This window comes from Mustela erminea, chromosome 9 (assembly GCF_009829155.1).
Source record: "Mustela erminea isolate mMusErm1 chromosome 9, mMusErm1.Pri, whole genome shotgun sequence".
NCBI lineage: Eukaryota > Metazoa > Chordata > Mammalia > Carnivora > Mustelidae > Mustela > Mustela erminea.
Genome location: NC_045622.1, coordinates 66,149,166 through 66,166,056, shown reverse-complemented (window position 1 = coordinate 66,166,056; position 16,891 = coordinate 66,149,166). Strand labels below are relative to the sequence as shown.

The following is a 16,891-nucleotide window of genomic DNA, read 5'->3' as shown; positions in this document are numbered from 1 at the left end:
CAAAGCAAGCTTCTAGGAGGTGGAGGCTTTGACCAGCAGACAGACCCTAGCTGATATTTCACTGAGCTTACTGGTGAGGGCTTGATGCAGATTTACTCTTACTTTTCTTACTACAACCCTAAGAAGCAGGAATTGTTATCATCATTTACAAGTGAGGAAACCGAGGCACAGAGCAGTTAAGACTCATCCGTCTAGTAGATGGAGGGGTAGGATCCACAGTCTGGGCTCCAGCTACACCAGGAACAGGCAGACTTTAGCCCACAGGCCACATCTGACCTGCTGCCTGCTTTTATCAGTTGGTTTCTTGGAACACAGCCACACCCACTCATTTACCCAGCCTCTAGGGCTATGCTTTCTCTGTACACAGCAGAGCTGAGTAGTTATGACTGAGACCACGTGATCCATAAGCCTGAAATATTTACTACTGGTCTTTACAGAAAAAAGTTTGCCAACCCCTGCTTTCCATCATGCTACCCACTCGTGGCTCCCATGAAATTGAAGGCAGATTTTTCTGTGTGTGTGTCAATGTGCATTTTCTGGTGCATATTACCAGGTTTCATCAGATTTTCAGAGGAGATCCCCCTTTTCTACCCCCCTTCCCAAAACAATAGAACTACAGCTTTTAGAGAGTTTTGAAAGCCCAGAGAGTTGGGTAGCCAAATGCCAATTCCTAGGCCAAAGCACAACAGTGGGAGGCAAGGCCAATGGTCAGGAGCCAGTTGGAAACTGCGATAGTTCAATCAGAGCAAGTGGAGAAGAACCAGGGGCAGAATGATGACAGTCACAGGACCTGCTTTGCACCGTCTGCAACTCTCCTTTGTTGTTCATTAGCTGGGGTGTGAGGGAGGCAGGGCCAAGGTGGCTTCAAGGTCAGGGATGAGGACCCTGCACAGCTCATGGCCACCTACTACATTCATGTGCATCTGCTCCTTTGGAGAACCTGGCCTGATAGCCCCAGTCTTATCCCTGCGTGCAGTGTCACAGGAGTGTCAGGCACGAGAGGACGCTGTGTGAGAGCAGTGCTGGGACACTCTTGATGCTCAACAGATATTAGTGTCATTCCTTTTCCTCCCTATAGCTCCGAGGGCAAAGTATGAGAATTTTCTTTTTATTGATGGCAAAACCCACAGTGATGGCACTCTTATTAAAGAGTAGGCAGGCAGAAAAATGACCACCCCCCGCCAAAATGTATGTACATGCTAATCTCTGGGACCTGTGAATTTATTACCCTCCATGGCAGCGGGGAATTAAAGTTGCAGATGGAATGGAGGTGGTTGTCAGCTGACTTCAGAATAGGGAGAGCATCCTAGATGATCCAGGTGGGCCCGAGGTAATCTCAGACTCCTTAGAAGTGGAAGAGGGGATCAGAAGAGAAAGCCAGAGCAGTGCCACGTGAAGTGGACACAAGCCATCGTCGTTGGCATTGGCCTTGGACCAAGAGGGCCATGAGCCATGGAATGTGGGCGGCTTCTAGAAGCTGGAGAGGATTCAAAGATTCAAAAATCCAGGGAAATGGATTCCCCCTTAGAACATTTGGAAAGGAATACAGCTGTGCCAATGCCTTGATTTTATCTCCAAGAAACCCCATCAGCCCGCTGGGTCTCCAGCACTGCAAGATAATACATTTATGTTGTCTCCCACCACTCCATTCGTGCTCATCTGTCACAACACCCACAGGAAACTGATCCTGGGCACAGCCCCTTAGACCACGCAGGCGTCCTGGCCACGGGAAGCTAATCCACTCCCACTTTATTGCCGGTCCCCTCTGCATTTCATATCTGCGGTGAGCTAGTGGCGAGCTAGCGGTGAACTAGTGGTAGATACCATTGTCCCCATGGAACAGAGGAGCAAGCACAAGTTCAGAAAGTCTCCCGAGCTTGACCAAGGTCAGCCAGCCGCTCAAGGGCAGAGCCCACCCCAGAGTCCCTGCAGGAAGCCCTCCTACCTGGACCTGAAGCCTTCTGAGGGAAGCTTGCTCTTTCCCAACACCCTTCGCGTGTTGGAGGAAGCTCTCCCAGAGCTGTCTTTGCCTCAGTGAATAAAGTTGTTGTGCAGGAGATGTTAATGGTGTCAGACCTGAGACTGTCAGGGCTTCTTTCTTCTGATTAGTTCTGAGCTTTCCCTTGTCAGATTTCACTTCTTTCTCTTAGGGGTTCTGAGGATCCCTGGAAGAGAAAGCCTAATTGTGAGGGCTGCTGGCAAAAGACCTTTAGTTCGAATTGTAAAGCACCTCTAGAAACACAGAGACGGGAAATACCTTATGCAGAATATTTTATTTCCTTATTATCAGGGTCCTTAGCATATCAAAGGGTGTTTTTAAAAAGTCTGAAAATTTCCCCCTGGGAGCCCCATTAGAGGCAGAGTTTTGCTTTTCCAGGATAAGTAAAGCACCACAATGATGAGCTAAAGTCCTCCTTTTTTTTTTTTCCCCAAATAAAACCCAAACACTGGGTCTATCTTACAGCCCAGATGAGGAAGGGGGCCTAAAGTATAGCAGATTTGCCCAGTGTTGGAGGTGAGAGCTGGCTGAGACCTCCTGCTTCTCCGTCCGCTCTTTCCCACAAGTTCTCAGTGCCTCACTGTGGCTGGGGCCCTGGGCACAGAGGCTGGTTGGATCTCCAGGCTGGATGCCGCAAGGTGAGGGAAGGGAGACACACGTCCTGGGCTGTGGGGATGACAGAGCAGAAGACAAGCTGGAGGCAGCCCGGAGTGACCTGCCATTCAGGGTGACATCCATCCCTGTGTAGCATTGGGAACCCAGACTCAACAGTAGTGTTGCAGCGGTGGGCCTCGGTGGGACCGGCCTGGGCTGCTCGAGCGGGGCGCAAGCACCAGGCTCTTTCGTAGGAATAACGGTGACTTCTCACTGGGCAGCCAGCAGGCAAGAGTTTACCGAGAGCCGACAAGAAAAATGTACATTTCTGGTTATTCAATTAGCCTCTTCTTTTTAGTCCCCAATAAAACAGGCAACAAGGCATCTCAAGCATAGAAGAAAATTTTTCTAAAAATCACTGAATTGTACATTTGAAATGGGTGAATTTTATGGTATATAAATTACACCCCAATGAAGCTGTTAAAAAAATAAATGAGGTGGAAGAAAAGGAAGCCTCCTTTAAGAGTTCTTATCTGGGCTGTTCGGCAAGGCCCACTCCATTATTTAATGCTTAGCCTTCATCCTTCTAAAAGCTGACCCCACAGTGACTCCACACAGCACCTTGGCAGGCTGCTCCATTTCAGAGGAGAGGCTGGAGGCTGGAGGGGCCAGGCTGCAGGTCTGGTCCAGAGAGAGTGAAGAGCTCCCCAGGAGTGGGGAGAGAAGGATCTCCAGAACACTCCAGGAGGAGGGCCAGGGGACAGGCCCAGCTGGACTGTCCCCTGGATCAACTTTATACACAGGTTCTAGTGCCCACAGCAGGCAGCTACCAGGGACACGGGCCCACCGGTCTGTCCTGCTTTCTCCCTTCCTCCTCATTACTGGGTTCTGGATCTCAGCACCAAACACCCAGAGCTTTGGCTTTGAGCATGGCCTGAGGCAGAAGCAGAAATAGCAGTGGCTAGAGGACTGACTGCAGTGCAGAAGCTAGGCCCCCTCCCCATGCACTCTCCACGGCCTGCTCAACTCTACAGGAAAGAAGAGTATATGACAAATTGAGTAAAACACCACAAGCAACAAGAAGGCTCTGCCGCTTTCCTGCAAAGATACCCCTAAAGGTACCGGAAGGGAGGGTCCGGAACCAGACCTGCTGCTTCCAGGGAAGACATGGCTCAGCGTGGGCAATGGGCTAAGGGGTCTTAAGTGATGTAAGCTCAGTTCCCGGGGACCCTGTCTGCCCTTTGGCGGGCTTCGACCAGCCCCTGCATGGGAGCTCCAGGCCCCTTTGGCCTCCAGCAGCCTCTATGCCATGTGACCCCTTCTACTGCTATTTTAGGATAAATCCAGGGAGCAGGGATGTGTCTTGGGTTCTTGCTTAGGGAGAGGTCTGGGCTTTAGCTTCTCCAAAGAGCTAGCAGCGTCTCAGAGCGTTGGTGAGTGTGCAACAGGGGCCGGCCGAGTGGCTCAGCCTCAGAAGATGGGAATCGCAAGCAGTGTGGTCCTGGAGGAGGCAGGCTGTCAGACGTGGCTGGGGCCGGGCAGCAGCACAGGTCTGTTTCACTCCCAAACCCATTTTCTTTTCATCCGTTGTGTGGTCTCGGCTCTGCCAAGACCCTGGACCAAAAGCAGCTGGGCAGGCCCTTGTCTGGGCTGCTCACCCCGGCAGCCGCCCTCATGCAACTGTTCTTCCCGCTTCCAGCATCAGTGGCTTCACGAGCCTTGAAGGCCCGGGCAGAGTGTCCAGATGTGCTCCTTGTGCCTGGCAAGCGTGCCGGGATACAACCCCCAGGGCTTGAAGCCTTTGTTGCATTCATTGCCCAAAGCCTCGCAAGCTGCTTTCCTGCCCTGTTTTCCTCCTGTCTGCCCGAGTTAGCATGGAGGCTGTCAGGACAGGGACCTGTAATTCTCTGCTCTCATTAGTGAGCTGCATGTGGGGCACTGTGGGCATATCTCTGAGACCCTAATGTGGCATTTCCCGATGCCCCATGTGATCACGGGTAGAACTTTCCAGAAAACAGATCATGCACAATGAGAACTGGGCATTAACATGGAGAAGTCGATGAGCCGAGTGAAAGTTCTCTGGTGTGCTTATTCATAGGGAGCCTCCCAGGAAAGGTTCAGAGCAGGTGATACTCAAAATACCCTTAACTGGCGAGGCACGGGCATGCATGCTTGCTGCAGTGTGGGGCAAGGTCCTGGGTCTGCTGGCCAGGCCAGGTGTGCACCTCGTCGCTGCTGGCTGGTGGGAAGACCCGGAGTACTCCAAGAAGAGAGCCAGAGCAGCCGGGGTGGCAAGACCACCCGCAGGGGCTCTGGGCGGCAGCTGCCTACCATTGCTGAGGAAGTATTCCGGTAGTTGGACGTTGCAGCGAACCAGTGCAGACCGGCTGAGAAGTCTCCCGGGGCCTGAAGTTTCTAGTCTTCAAGCCAGTGTGTCTTGGCTCGCAACGTGGAGGGAGGCTTGGGATAGGTCTCTGGGCTGCGGTTTCCTCTTCTCTGTGGTAGGAAGGATAGACCACAGTGATGGCCTGTGATCATCATAGGCCACGGTGCCGGCCTGGCCTCCCCTCCTGGCGGGGGCCGTATGATGGAACGGGGCTACAGGGCATACGGGATCAGCTCAAGGGGCAGAGGGATGGCAGCGGACACGCAAGATCGGCCTGCAGTTTCCCTCCTCACTGGACCTCAAATAATGCATCTTGCCACTCGAGACAGTCCTTGGGTGATGGTTAACGTGTTGGGCTTTGGCATTACTATCTGTCTATGTGCTTATCGTTTCAGAAGCTATTTCTAAATGATATGGCCAATCCTGGCCGTTCAGACTTGCAGTTTGCATTACGGATCCGCCAGACATCCTGCCCTCCCTGGCCTCCCGAGGCCCCAGCAGCTCTCGTGCTTCTCTGGTTTCAGCTGTGAAGAGCCGTCTGTGCAGACGCCTGGAGCCCCACACTGTGCCCTCTCCTGCTTCTGCATCTTTGCTCCCGTTGGTCTGGCCCTAGGGGTGTCCTTCTCCAGAGTGAGCCTGGGACTCTCACTTACTCTTCATATCTAGCTTGAGCATCCTCTCCTCCGGGAAGCCTTCCCTGCATGCACGTCTTCCCTCTCCAGTAAACCCAGTGGCGTGTTATCCATGCTGGATCCAAACATTGATCACGTTCTCTGTACAACCGGCTTTTCTGCTAGGCTGGATGCTGCTTGAGGACGGGCACGGAGTCTGAGTGCTTTTTATATTTCCAGTGACCAGCAATAGGCCTGACACACAGTAAACTTGCTTGCGTATTGGTTGATTGTCTGATCAGAAGAGTTAACTCCTTTTGACAGTGACTCCCAAAACCCAGCAGTGGAGGAGGTGCCCCCATGGGGAGCCCCTCGGGTTAAAGCCACCGAGCAGCAGTTTCCAGATGCTGGCCGAGAAGGGCATTCTAGGAATGAGCAGAAATGGTTGTTTCTGGGCCAGAGGGCAGGGGGTGCCCACAAAGCAAAGGGCAGTTTCCTCCGAGAGATGTCAAAGAGGAGGAAGAAGTCAGCCTCTCTTCTCAGCATCAGAAATGTCATGCTTTGCACGTACCCATTAAATGTGCCTTTTCTCTTCAAAAGGTGGAGTGATTAGTGACCCTTCAGGGGAATCCTCCCCTTGAGTTTGTTGACAGGGATTTCTGGTGGGGAGAGCTCAGGAGGAAGGCTGGCAGCCACGCGTCTGCGGGAACTTTGGGGAAAAATGGGAACACCTGACCTTACTCTCAGTCTCTCTGAGACTCTGTGGTTTGAGTCAGATACTCCCTGAAGACATCTTAGGTTAGTTTTCTGAAGACTCTGGGTCTTACAACTTCTCTGTGCCCTGCACCTGGGTTTCTGGGACTTTGGAGCCTTCCTGTGGTCTTCCTAATTCCGAGTTCTTCCAGGTGAGCGTAGAAAGAGGAAGAGGCAGGAAACACACAGCCTTTCCTCCCTCCTTCTTTTTCTCTCTTCTCTCCTTGCTTTTTGGGGTGGTTCCTCCGTGCACTGTCCTGTTCTGGATGCTTGGGCAAGATTCCAGGTAATTCTTTGATGTAAGAGATTTGCCAAAGAGTCCTGAGAGAGGGGCAGGGGTTGGCTACCAATGACCACATTCCATGGGACTCCCCGAGAAGCTTCTAAGAGCATACGGATCATCTCAAAAGGCTGTGTGTAAGTGACCTAGGTAGGAAATTAACTGCCCACAGCTGGACTTTGCCCGCCCTTTCCGGGCTTCACGTTCCTGCTTGCTGACACAGGACTCTAAGCCCCTCTCAGCTCCCTCTGAGGACGTGGGGAATCCCTAACGGATCCGGGGCTCACTGACTCCTCTCCCGTCTTGCTGCTGCTACTCCATTCATCTTCCTGATGCTCATTAAGCACCTGCCAGAATGGGCACTGTTCTAAGCACCGGGGGTTCCTCAGAGAACAGAGCAAATCCCTGACTTCACGGAGCTCACGTTTGAGTCAGGAAAGACAACAAGCAAGACAAATAGAAAGAGGACTTCAGTGGATGCAGAGGGAACTCGGAGATCGAATGTTTAGAAAAGGCTTTACTGAGAAAATGACTTCTGAGGAAAGAGGTAAAGGAAGTGAGGGGAGCTAGCCGCGGGGTGTAGACAGAAGCACAAGAGCAAAGGCCCTGAGGTGTGTGGTGAGTCTGGTGAGGGGCCAGTGTGGTTGGAGTAGAGAAGACAAGGGGGCAGGGGGAGGGGGTGAGCTCTCAGGGTCTTGATCACCAGGAGCCTTGTAAGGCCTTCTCTGTGTCAGGGACTAAGTGAAGGACCTCGGTCTTTCATGCTGAAGAGACAGTTAGCTGTTGGAGGTACGGTGCAGAGAGGGGCATAGCATGGCAGTGTCCCCCCGCTACCATGTCCCGCAGGGCTCCTGCCTCCCCATGCCACAGAGCTCATAGCGAGGGAATTTGGGGGAATGCCTCCCTGACTGAGCATTACACAGGGGCTGTGTGTCTGTCTAGTGGAAGGAAGGGCCTTTCAGTGTTCGCTCCTGGCCTGTTCTCCCTGGGCCCAGACGAGCACCCAGGCTGGGTGAGAAACGGACAGGGGTTAGAGGATCTGGGTTGTATTCAGAACCTCTCAACTCTGGCTGTGGTCCAGGCTGTGTTCACTGTGCCCTGCTTAATCTCAGCCACGAGTGAGCTGTCCTTGGGGAACTCTCAGCCGTCTGGAGATACACTTTTTCTGAGTGCCCCTCGGTGGGTCAGGTGTGCCCAGATAGGTCTGGACCCCAGTAGGAAATGCTCTCTTCAGCAGAGCCCAAGTCTGCTCCTGACAAGTGCCTCCTCCCGGGGTGACAGACAGTCCTTGTCTGGTCCGTCACCAGATGTGTCCAGATGCCCCTGGACCCTTCCAGAGGTCCCAGCCTTGGCATTTCCCTGGAGCCTGTTTGCCTGTCACACCATCATGTCAAAGACGAGCCTCCTTTGCTGATGACCATGTCGGGCTGCTTTCTTACTAGAAAGAGAAGGGAGTTGTTGGGTCAAGGCCCAGCTAAGGGTAGGCCACTTGTCAGTGGATGTGGAGCTAGACAGCAACATCTTTCAGAGCTGGGGACCTCAGGACAGGACCATTTATCTTCCCCATCTGAACTCAAGAGGTGTTGCGAGAAGGGCACTCTGGTGGGGCTGTGGGTCTCTGTGGTTCCTCAGGAGCATTCACGACGTGCCAGGCCCTGTGCTAAGTTCCGTACGTGGAACATCTTATCAAATATGTACACATGCTCTATGAGAAAGGTACTAATATTATTGACCACATTTTCTGGCTGGGGAAATAGGTGCCGGTAAGCTAGACTAAACCAGCAAATGGTAGATCTGGTGTGTAAAACCCAGATTCAGATAACCAGTCCTCTTAACCAGTCCTTCGGATGTCACAAGTAAGGTAGAGCAGGGGGTCAGCACGCGTTTTCGTAAAGGACCAGATGGTTAAGTATTTTCGATTTTTCAGGCCATGTGGGCTCTGTTGCACATACTTGACTCGGCCCTTGGAGGTCTAAAGCAGCTGTAGATGATACGTAAGCCCATGGTTGAGGCAGTTTTCCAGTAAAGCCTTATTTATAAAATAACGTGGTGGGCCAGGTTTGGCCCTGAGACTAACGTTTGCCATTTGTGGTATGGAGGGAAGAATGTAAAGCTGAGAGGAAGTCAGCCCTTTCGCCAATGCCCCCTGACTAACTGGGTGACCTCGGCTTGGTCCTTTAACCTTTTCGTTTGGTTTCTTCATGCCTAATAACTAACCACAACAGGGTGCTTCTCAACTAACTTATTTAAAATGGTTTATGGAAAATGAACAAGAGGAAGCTGAGCAGACCTAAACACATGTGGAAAATAGACCTCACAATTCTAAAAACTGAGGCCAGACGTGTGGCTCCTGGACTTGTTTCGAGAGCAAGAGCAGAACTATATGTATTAGTCGCTTTACTACCTTAGCCGCAGGTTGCGTTTTATTCCCTACTAATGATATTTTGTGCACCCCTGAACCTCATGCTCAATCAATCATTAACTTTGTTTTTTATCCCTACTCCCTGTTTACCCAGTGATCATAGAATCCCAATGGGGAGTCGAGAGACACATTTGTCTTCAAATTAACTGATATACATGAGCATTCCAGGTGCTTCATTTTCCAGAAAAATGCAGAGCTCCAGAGGTTTGAAGGCCTGCCTTCTCGAGGTTTCTTCACACACACCCCCCAACATATTCCCCTCTTTCCCCAAACATACATAAGCTTTCCCTCAGCTTCAGCGGGCAATGCAGCTTTGGGAATGAGAGCCAACGTTCCCAATGGGCTGTCCTTGTGATAATGAAACTTTCTTTGCTTCCAAAAATGAATGAATTAATTAAATGAAATCATTTATGGAGGCCCTCACAAGAGATGTGTCCTGGGCTGGGGGCACAGCAGGGAATGAGACAGAAGTCAGCCTCCCCTCATGGAGTCCACACCTGTGAGCAAGACAGAGATAACTTTAGGTAAAGACATCGGGCCAGCACGGTGCTTGGCTCTGGGCAGGAATTCAACAGAGAGGACTTCTTGCATTGCCTTGCCCCTGATTTCTCATTCAAGACCCACGGCTTTCTGGTTTGTTGTGGTTTATCCCTATGCTGAGCAAAACGAAGGGAGCATATGGTAGAACCCCGGACTTGAATATGTTTATAATACATTTTTATGCAACACAGGTCTAATTGTGAATCATAATTTTTTCATTAACTGATCTCATTTGACTTGGTAATATCCATTTAGGTAGGTATGTGAGAGCAGTAAAACTCCATTTCTTTTAAATATTATATGATTCCGTTGGCTCACTGATTTAGATTTTTACCACCCCCAGCATTCCAAATGAACACCTCATACATCTGAGAGATAGCAAGGGCCTTTACGATCACCTGAGCCCTGGGCCTCCCTTCACACATGCCTCGGAGGTGGCGACAAGTATGCCCCGGGTTCTGGGATGGAACCTTAGGTGACCACCACATTTCTTGTTTGGTCATAGAAATGCTACGTGGTTTGCATTTTACTCCTTATTCAGTCCTCATCTGTTGTATAGCTGAGTTCCTTCCATCCCTTTAAGGAAAATCGGTCTGCCATGTCTATCTGTGAACTCATGGGTATCCCAGCCCATTACCACATGGACCCAGTGTGGTGTAGTTGGTCAGGACTGCCACCTTGGGAGACAGGCCTCCTTGGACTGACTGTCCCCTGCTTTGCTTCCTTATGAGTGAGTCAGGTCAGGAGAGGTGAGGTGCCTCCACAGGTTTACCCCCCGCCTGGGTGTTCCAGCCCCGATGACACGTCTTTGGGCATCTCTCTCACTAAAGTCTCTGCCATCGGCGTACTTGCTCTGCCTCAGAATCAAGGGCTTTCTAATTTGTGGGGAGTCACAAAAGTCCCCTTCTCTCAATGACAGCCTTCGTGCACCTGCACTGAAAGAGGCTTCATCCCCCAGGGCATCCCTTCCACAGTGGGAGGATCCTGGGTGTTGGAAGTCCTCTTCCCCTCTCTCAGATTGGTTCTCACAAGAGTCCCCCATGAGGAAGAGGGGAGTAAGAGCTGTCTGCAGCACTGAGCTCCCCAACCTGGGAGACCCAGGAACCTTGGGTCCTTGCCGGACTCCTGGCATAGATGTGTGTCATATACACACAGGCTTCTTATGGAAAACTGAGGGGACATTGGCAGTGTTCCAAGCCTGTGTCTTCTGTCCCTAACCTGCTTCTGCTTCTTCTGGTCTCTGGTTCATTCCAAGCTTCTAGCACCATCTCTCACTTACATCATGTTATGAGCTTGAAGGGTACCATCTAGTGGCCTTGGCATCTCTCTCCGATTTCTCTGATTTCTGACCTTGACTACCTGTCTCTCAGAATGAATTCCAAAGTTCTGGCCCATCAGCCTATGTCCTGGCAAGACCTGCCTGTTGCCCCCATAAAAGAGAGACTCAAATGACCGGCCAGGCTCCCCTGGCTAGGCTCTATGCCAGGTACCATGTATTGTGTACCTTTCTGAGTCATATGCTGGCCCAAGTGCTGTATGTACATTATTTATGTGATCCTCTCAGATTCTGGGAGGTGGGGGGCGACAGGGTTGGTATTAGCATACCTGCACTACAAATGGGAAGCAAGATGCAGAGAGGTTGAGTGTTTGCTTGTGGCACTATAGCCAGTGAATGGTGGAGCAGGGATTTATTTGAATCCATGTCTGTGTGGAATCCAAAGCTTCCGCTATTATGGTAATAATGTCCCCTTCATTTTCTTAGAAAACTCCAGGGAAACCATGAGCTCATGACCTGGTTTGGGGCTGTCCCTACCTACAGATCTACCAGGGGTCCAGAGAACAATGTCCAGAGTGCGTGGGTGACTCTGTACCACTGATTCCTTGTTCTGGTAGGCACAGCCTGGAAGCCTCAGAAGGCAGTCTGGTTGGGGGTCCTTGGAGCCAGATGAATGGCACTTGGCTGGGCCAGGCCACTCACAGCAGACCAGACAATGGAGAGGAAGGTGGGCGGGCAAGAAGTCCGGTGAGGGGACCTGGGTATGGAGCAGGCTCTGGACTGGCAGGGAGTGGGGGTGAGATCTTGGCAAAGAGAAATGGAGGCCCATTTGAGGGCTAGGGCTAGCATCTCTGGTGGGGAAAGGAGGGCGTTCTGACTTGAAGCCATGGGGCATGGGCATCATATCCGTCAACATCTCGGTAGACCCTGTAGGATGTACTTCTATATCCCATGTGCCTAATGGTTGTGGGATGGATGGATGGATGGATGGATGGATGGATGGATAAATGAGTTTGAGGAAGCATGAAGATTACGGTTTATCTTCCCCAAAGCCCCCAAATATGGGGATAAGACTGTTTTACCCAAGGTGATGGTAAGGGAGGGGGAGGGGTTGTCATGGCATTTGCAGGGGTACACTCTGACCCACTGTCTCCTTGTCCCTTCTTTCTCCAGAGGCTCCCGCCAAGCCTGAGGAGGCAGAAGCTGAGCCTTTCACAGACTCCTCTCTGTTTGCACACTGGGGCCAGGAGCTCAGCCCTGAAGGCCGGCGTGTGGCCCTGAAGCAGTTCCAGTACTACGGCTACAATGCCTACCTCAGTGACCGCCTGCCCCTCGACCGGCCCCTGCCTGACCTCAGACCCAGTGGGTGAGCAGAGTCAGTGGCTGGGCCCATGTCAACCTGCCTGTGGGGAGATGGGGGTCACCATGGTGCCAGGAACAGGGTCAGAACAGGGCATTCAGACTCCTGGGTCCCTCTCCTGCGTCAGCCAGGGTCTGTGCCCTCGGCCTTCATGGGGCAAGTCACTCTCCTCCTCCTCCCAGAGCCTCAGTTTCTCCATCTGCTAAGCAGGGGGAAGGCTTTTTCCATGAGAGATGTTGAGGATTAATAATGTAATTTATTCCTTACGGGCTCTAGAGTCATCTGGTGTTCCTGTTAATAAGTCTTTTTAACCCAATTAGTTGCATTTTTATGAACAATTATTTTTTTTCTATAAATTAGTATTTAAAGTATATCCATCTTCCAGGGCTAACAAGTCATTACACCCGACACAGAAGTCTGTCTTGACTTTTCTCTTTGTTACAGAAGATGTTCCTTTAAGGTTCAGTTAGAATTTTTATTACTCCTAATTATTAAAAGTGTGGGCACGTACCATAGCTGAGAAAATCTCATTAACTTTTGTGAGCTCCCCCCCAAACCTTCTTTCCCCCTCTTTCTCCTTATTTTTAAATTTTTCTTAAAGCTGCAAACTACAGTGAGCTTATATCTAGAAGACAGATATAAAGATCTTTTTCAGGAAAGATCTTGCTGCTGGGTTTGGAGGCTATGTTGTTTTAGGGAGAAAAGTTCAGTTCAGTCCCATAGATACTTATTGAGCTCATGCTGTATACTATGTCATTGAGAATGGTTTTTCCTGGCCCAAGGAGAACTTGGCTGGGCTCTAGGGACAAAAGAGCAGCTGAGGACATACAAGGGCTAGAAGAGTATATATTCATTTAAAGGATATTTACTGATAATTATATATGCCAGCAAAGTCTAGGCGCAAGGAAAGAGCAGTGAACAAAACAGACGGGAATCCTTGCCCTCACAGAGCTTACATTCTAGATAGGCCGGGACACATAATAAAGAAAACAGAGAAGTAAAATATGTAGCCTGTTACATGGTAGCAGATGCTATGAAGAAATAGAAAGTTGGAGAGTGAAGTAGGGACTTCCTGGGATAGGAGGAGGGGTTGAATTTTTAGTGGGGTGGTCAGAAATGCCCTCACTAAGAAGGTGACATTTGAGCAAACATCCCGAAGAGATGAGAAAGCGAGCCACATGGACACCTGGGGGGAAATTTTCTAGGTGGAGGGAACAGCAAGTAAAAAGGTCCTGAGGTAGAAGTGTACATGGCACATTTGAAAAAGGAGGCCCATGCAGCTGGAACGGAGCAAGCAAGAAGGTGGTAGTTGGAGATGAAGTCAGAGGGACCACAGGAAGCAGGTCAAGTAGGGCAATGGTTCTCAAACTTGGCTGCACATTGAACTCCTAGGGAACTTTAGAATAATCATGATACCAGGGCCACGCCCTAGACCAATTAGGTAGGAGTTTCTAGAGCTGGCCCTCTGTATCTGTATTATTTAGGGCTCTCAGGTGATTCCAGGGAGCAGCCCAGGTTGAGAATCGCAGGCAAAGGGCTTTATAGGCTGCTGCACAGGGTGTGCTTATACTCTATGAGATGGGAAACAAAGGGAAGTGCTTGGCATTTTCAAAGGTCCCCGTGGCTCCTGTGTTGAGAAGAGAATGAAAGGACCTGGGAGGGCAGGGAGACCAGATAGGAGGCTTCTGCCTATCCCGGTGAGAGGTAGTGGTAGCATGGACCGTGATGGCAGTACACAGGTGTTGGGATGGAATTGGCTTCTGGGCGTATCCCGAGGGTGACTTTATCTCAGTGCCCCAGGCTCTCAGCCCCCTGGGAGTGCTGCAGAGACCATGCCTGGGGCTGCAGAGATCCAGGTCTGATATGGGCAGAACCTACAGGCTCCAGAAAAAGGATCATCAGAGGAGTTGGGACCCCAGGACTCTCTCAGGGGCCTTGGCCTTGATCTTGGCTGGCACAGGAGCTGCAGACTTTGCAACCGGCTCTCACGTCAAGCTCAGGCCTCGTTCTATGCAGGTTTGTTCCAAATTAAAGGGGAACTAAGAAGGAAGCTCTGGAAATGGTGGATCTTACAGACGCAACATGACTATAGCAATGACTGGTATTTACACAGGGCTTGACGCTCTGAGAATGGCCTTCCCACCTGGACCACACCCACCAGCAGCAGAGGTGGGGAAGGGGCTGGCACATTCTTCCCATTCAGAGTTAGGGAAACTGAGGAACAAGTGCTGTGTCTGAGCTCCCACAGCTGGATATGTAGTTAAGCTGAGACCTGACCCCATGTGTCCAGATGTCAAATCCTGGCCTTTGAGGGTGGCCCGCAGCTGTCCGCAGAGCCAACTGACGCCAGAGCCCCTTAACTCTTCATTGAGAGATGTGCCCTGTCATTGTTCCTCCTCACTTCCCTGGGAGAGAAACAGGAGGGTGAAGGGTGGAGGGGACTGAGGCCACGTGGCTTTTCTCAGAAGGGCAGGCCTCCCTTGCAAGCACTCTCTGGAGGTAGCACATTTCAGGCGGCGGGTAGAGGGTCCAAAACTGGGCTTCCTGAGTTTGTGGACAAAGGATCTCTAAAGGACTCCCGGTGGGCAGAATTCTGAGCAATAATCGTAACAGAGAGAACTTCCCTCCACACAGAGCTGCAGTTTATAGAGCTTCCTGCCCCCCGCACCGCCGTGGAGCAAGGTGACTTTTCATAGAAGGAAAAATGGCATCTCTGATAGAAGGCAGAGCTGAGCCCTCCCTGTGAGCCTCCACCCATGTTCTCTGCAGGGGCGTTAAGGATGCAGTTTCTCTTTGCACATGGACTTGGAAAGCTCTATCCAGTTCTACTTCAGATCCCGTGCCAGACACACACCCAAGATCAGAGAGCTGTTGGTGAACCACTCAAAAACGAGGGTGTGCTTAGCTGAAACAGGGCCTCTCTTTGTCTGTTAATTTCACTAAAAACATTCCTGTGTTGTAACAAGGTCATTGCTTCCTAGCTTATCCTGTTTCACTCATTTTGGAAACATTTTTTCAAAGTCTTTACTATCATCCCATTCCAAATTACACTGGCAAACATTTCTGTAGCCTGAGCCATGTTTGCTGGGACACATTTGGCACTTGATTTCTGTTAACTATTTGACGCCTTGCAGTAACCTTCTGGAATAGGGACTCGTCTGGGAATCACACACTGTTCTTGACTGTCCTACTTACAGTCCCTTTGAGCCCAGCTCTCTGGGGCTTTTCATACCAGCCACGTCTGTGACCTTAGCTGGGGGCCCTACAATTCAATTTGGTTCTAGCACTACCTACCAGCAGTTAGCGTCAGTCCCACCAGCTATGGGCTCAGTCCCATGACACTGTCCCCTCTCCAGAGGCCGGTCACTAGTCTCAGTTGTCACCTGTGCTTCTGTCCGGCTCTAAAGGGAGGTCCCCACCACCTGTCCTGGAGTTCAGTCATTTTCTAGTAGTGGCACAGAACTGAGGGAAATGCTTATACTTAGCAGTGGATTCCGAAGGACATAATACAGGACAAAGATGAGCAGTCTGATGAGGAGATATATATGAGGCCTGGGAGGGTCCCCGGAACAGGAGCTTCTGTCCCCATGTACTGGGGTGTAGGATCTTCCTGGAAGCAATCTGGAAACTCTCTAAGCCCGATGCTTTGAGGATCTGCATGGAGGCTTCATCATGTAGGCATGATGAATTATTAACTCACTTTCCAGCCCCTTTCCTCTGTCCAGAGATTTGTGTCGGAGGTGAGGCCAAAAGTTCCAGACTTCGAATCATAGCTGGGTCTTTCTGGTGACCGGCCTTCATTCAGGGCCCATTGAGAATCACCTCATTAGATCCAAAGATACTCCCATCACCCAGGAAATTCCAAGGGACTTCGGAGCTCTGTGTCAGACACTCCTGTCACTCAGGAAATGACAAGGGTTTTAGGATCTCTGTGTCAGGAACTGGGATCAAAGACCAAAGACCAGCTATTAGCAGAAACCAGGGACAGGGACCAATATATATATTTCTTATTATCTGACAGTATTATTATTTGTTCCCATTTTACCAAAGAAGAAACTGAGGCATAGAGAGACTATAACCTCTGCGCAACACTGCTAGTGGCAGGGCCGGGGTTTGAGCCTAGGTAGTCTGGCAATAGAATTCGTGTTTGTAACTGCCACCATGCTTACTGCCTTGGAGTGTCCATTGGTGGCACTCTAATGGGGATGGGGACTGCTTTATCAGTATGTAGCACGGGCCGATTGGTGCGTCTGAGTTGGGAAAGTCTCTGAGTGCTGGAAAAACTGTTGTGGCGAACATAAAGCCCATTATCAAGGCTGAGGATGATGTCTTTGCTGCAGGTAGCATTAGGATATGAGGCAGGATGGGTGGGGGTGGCTAGCATCTGGAGAAGAAGCACTGTGCTGAGGACAGTCTCCAGAAGAGTCCGGTCAAGTGGATCCTGCTTCATTCTCAGTGTCCTTGAGGACTTCTTCTCCCGGAGGTGTCCTTGGATTTTGCACTTTGCTCTTTGTATTCTTGGGTTTGCTCTTCCAAGTGCTAACCCTGACGTTATGCTTGGCTTCATTCCTGGACTGGGAAATGGGTGTTCCAAATCCCGCTCCACCCTCTCTTCCATCATCTCTGGCTGGCCCCTTGTTTTGTCTCCTTTCTTGGTGCCGAAAGAGGCA

The 16,891-nt window shown here is 50.8% G+C and overlaps 1 protein-coding gene across 2 annotated transcripts in view; it reads left to right on the top strand.

The window, feature by feature from the left end:
- The window catches only part of GALNT18 (polypeptide N-acetylgalactosaminyltransferase 18), a 352,322-nt gene that overhangs the window by 159,169 nt on the left and 176,262 nt on the right, over positions 1–16,891 (top strand). For both annotated transcript variants that reach the window (XM_032358168.1, XM_032358167.1), the window contains exon 2: positions 12,035–12,227. In XM_032358168.1, coding sequence (XP_032214059.1) covers positions 12,035–12,227 — 193 coding nt within the window. The remainder of the gene's footprint in view (positions 1–12,034; positions 12,228–16,891) is intronic.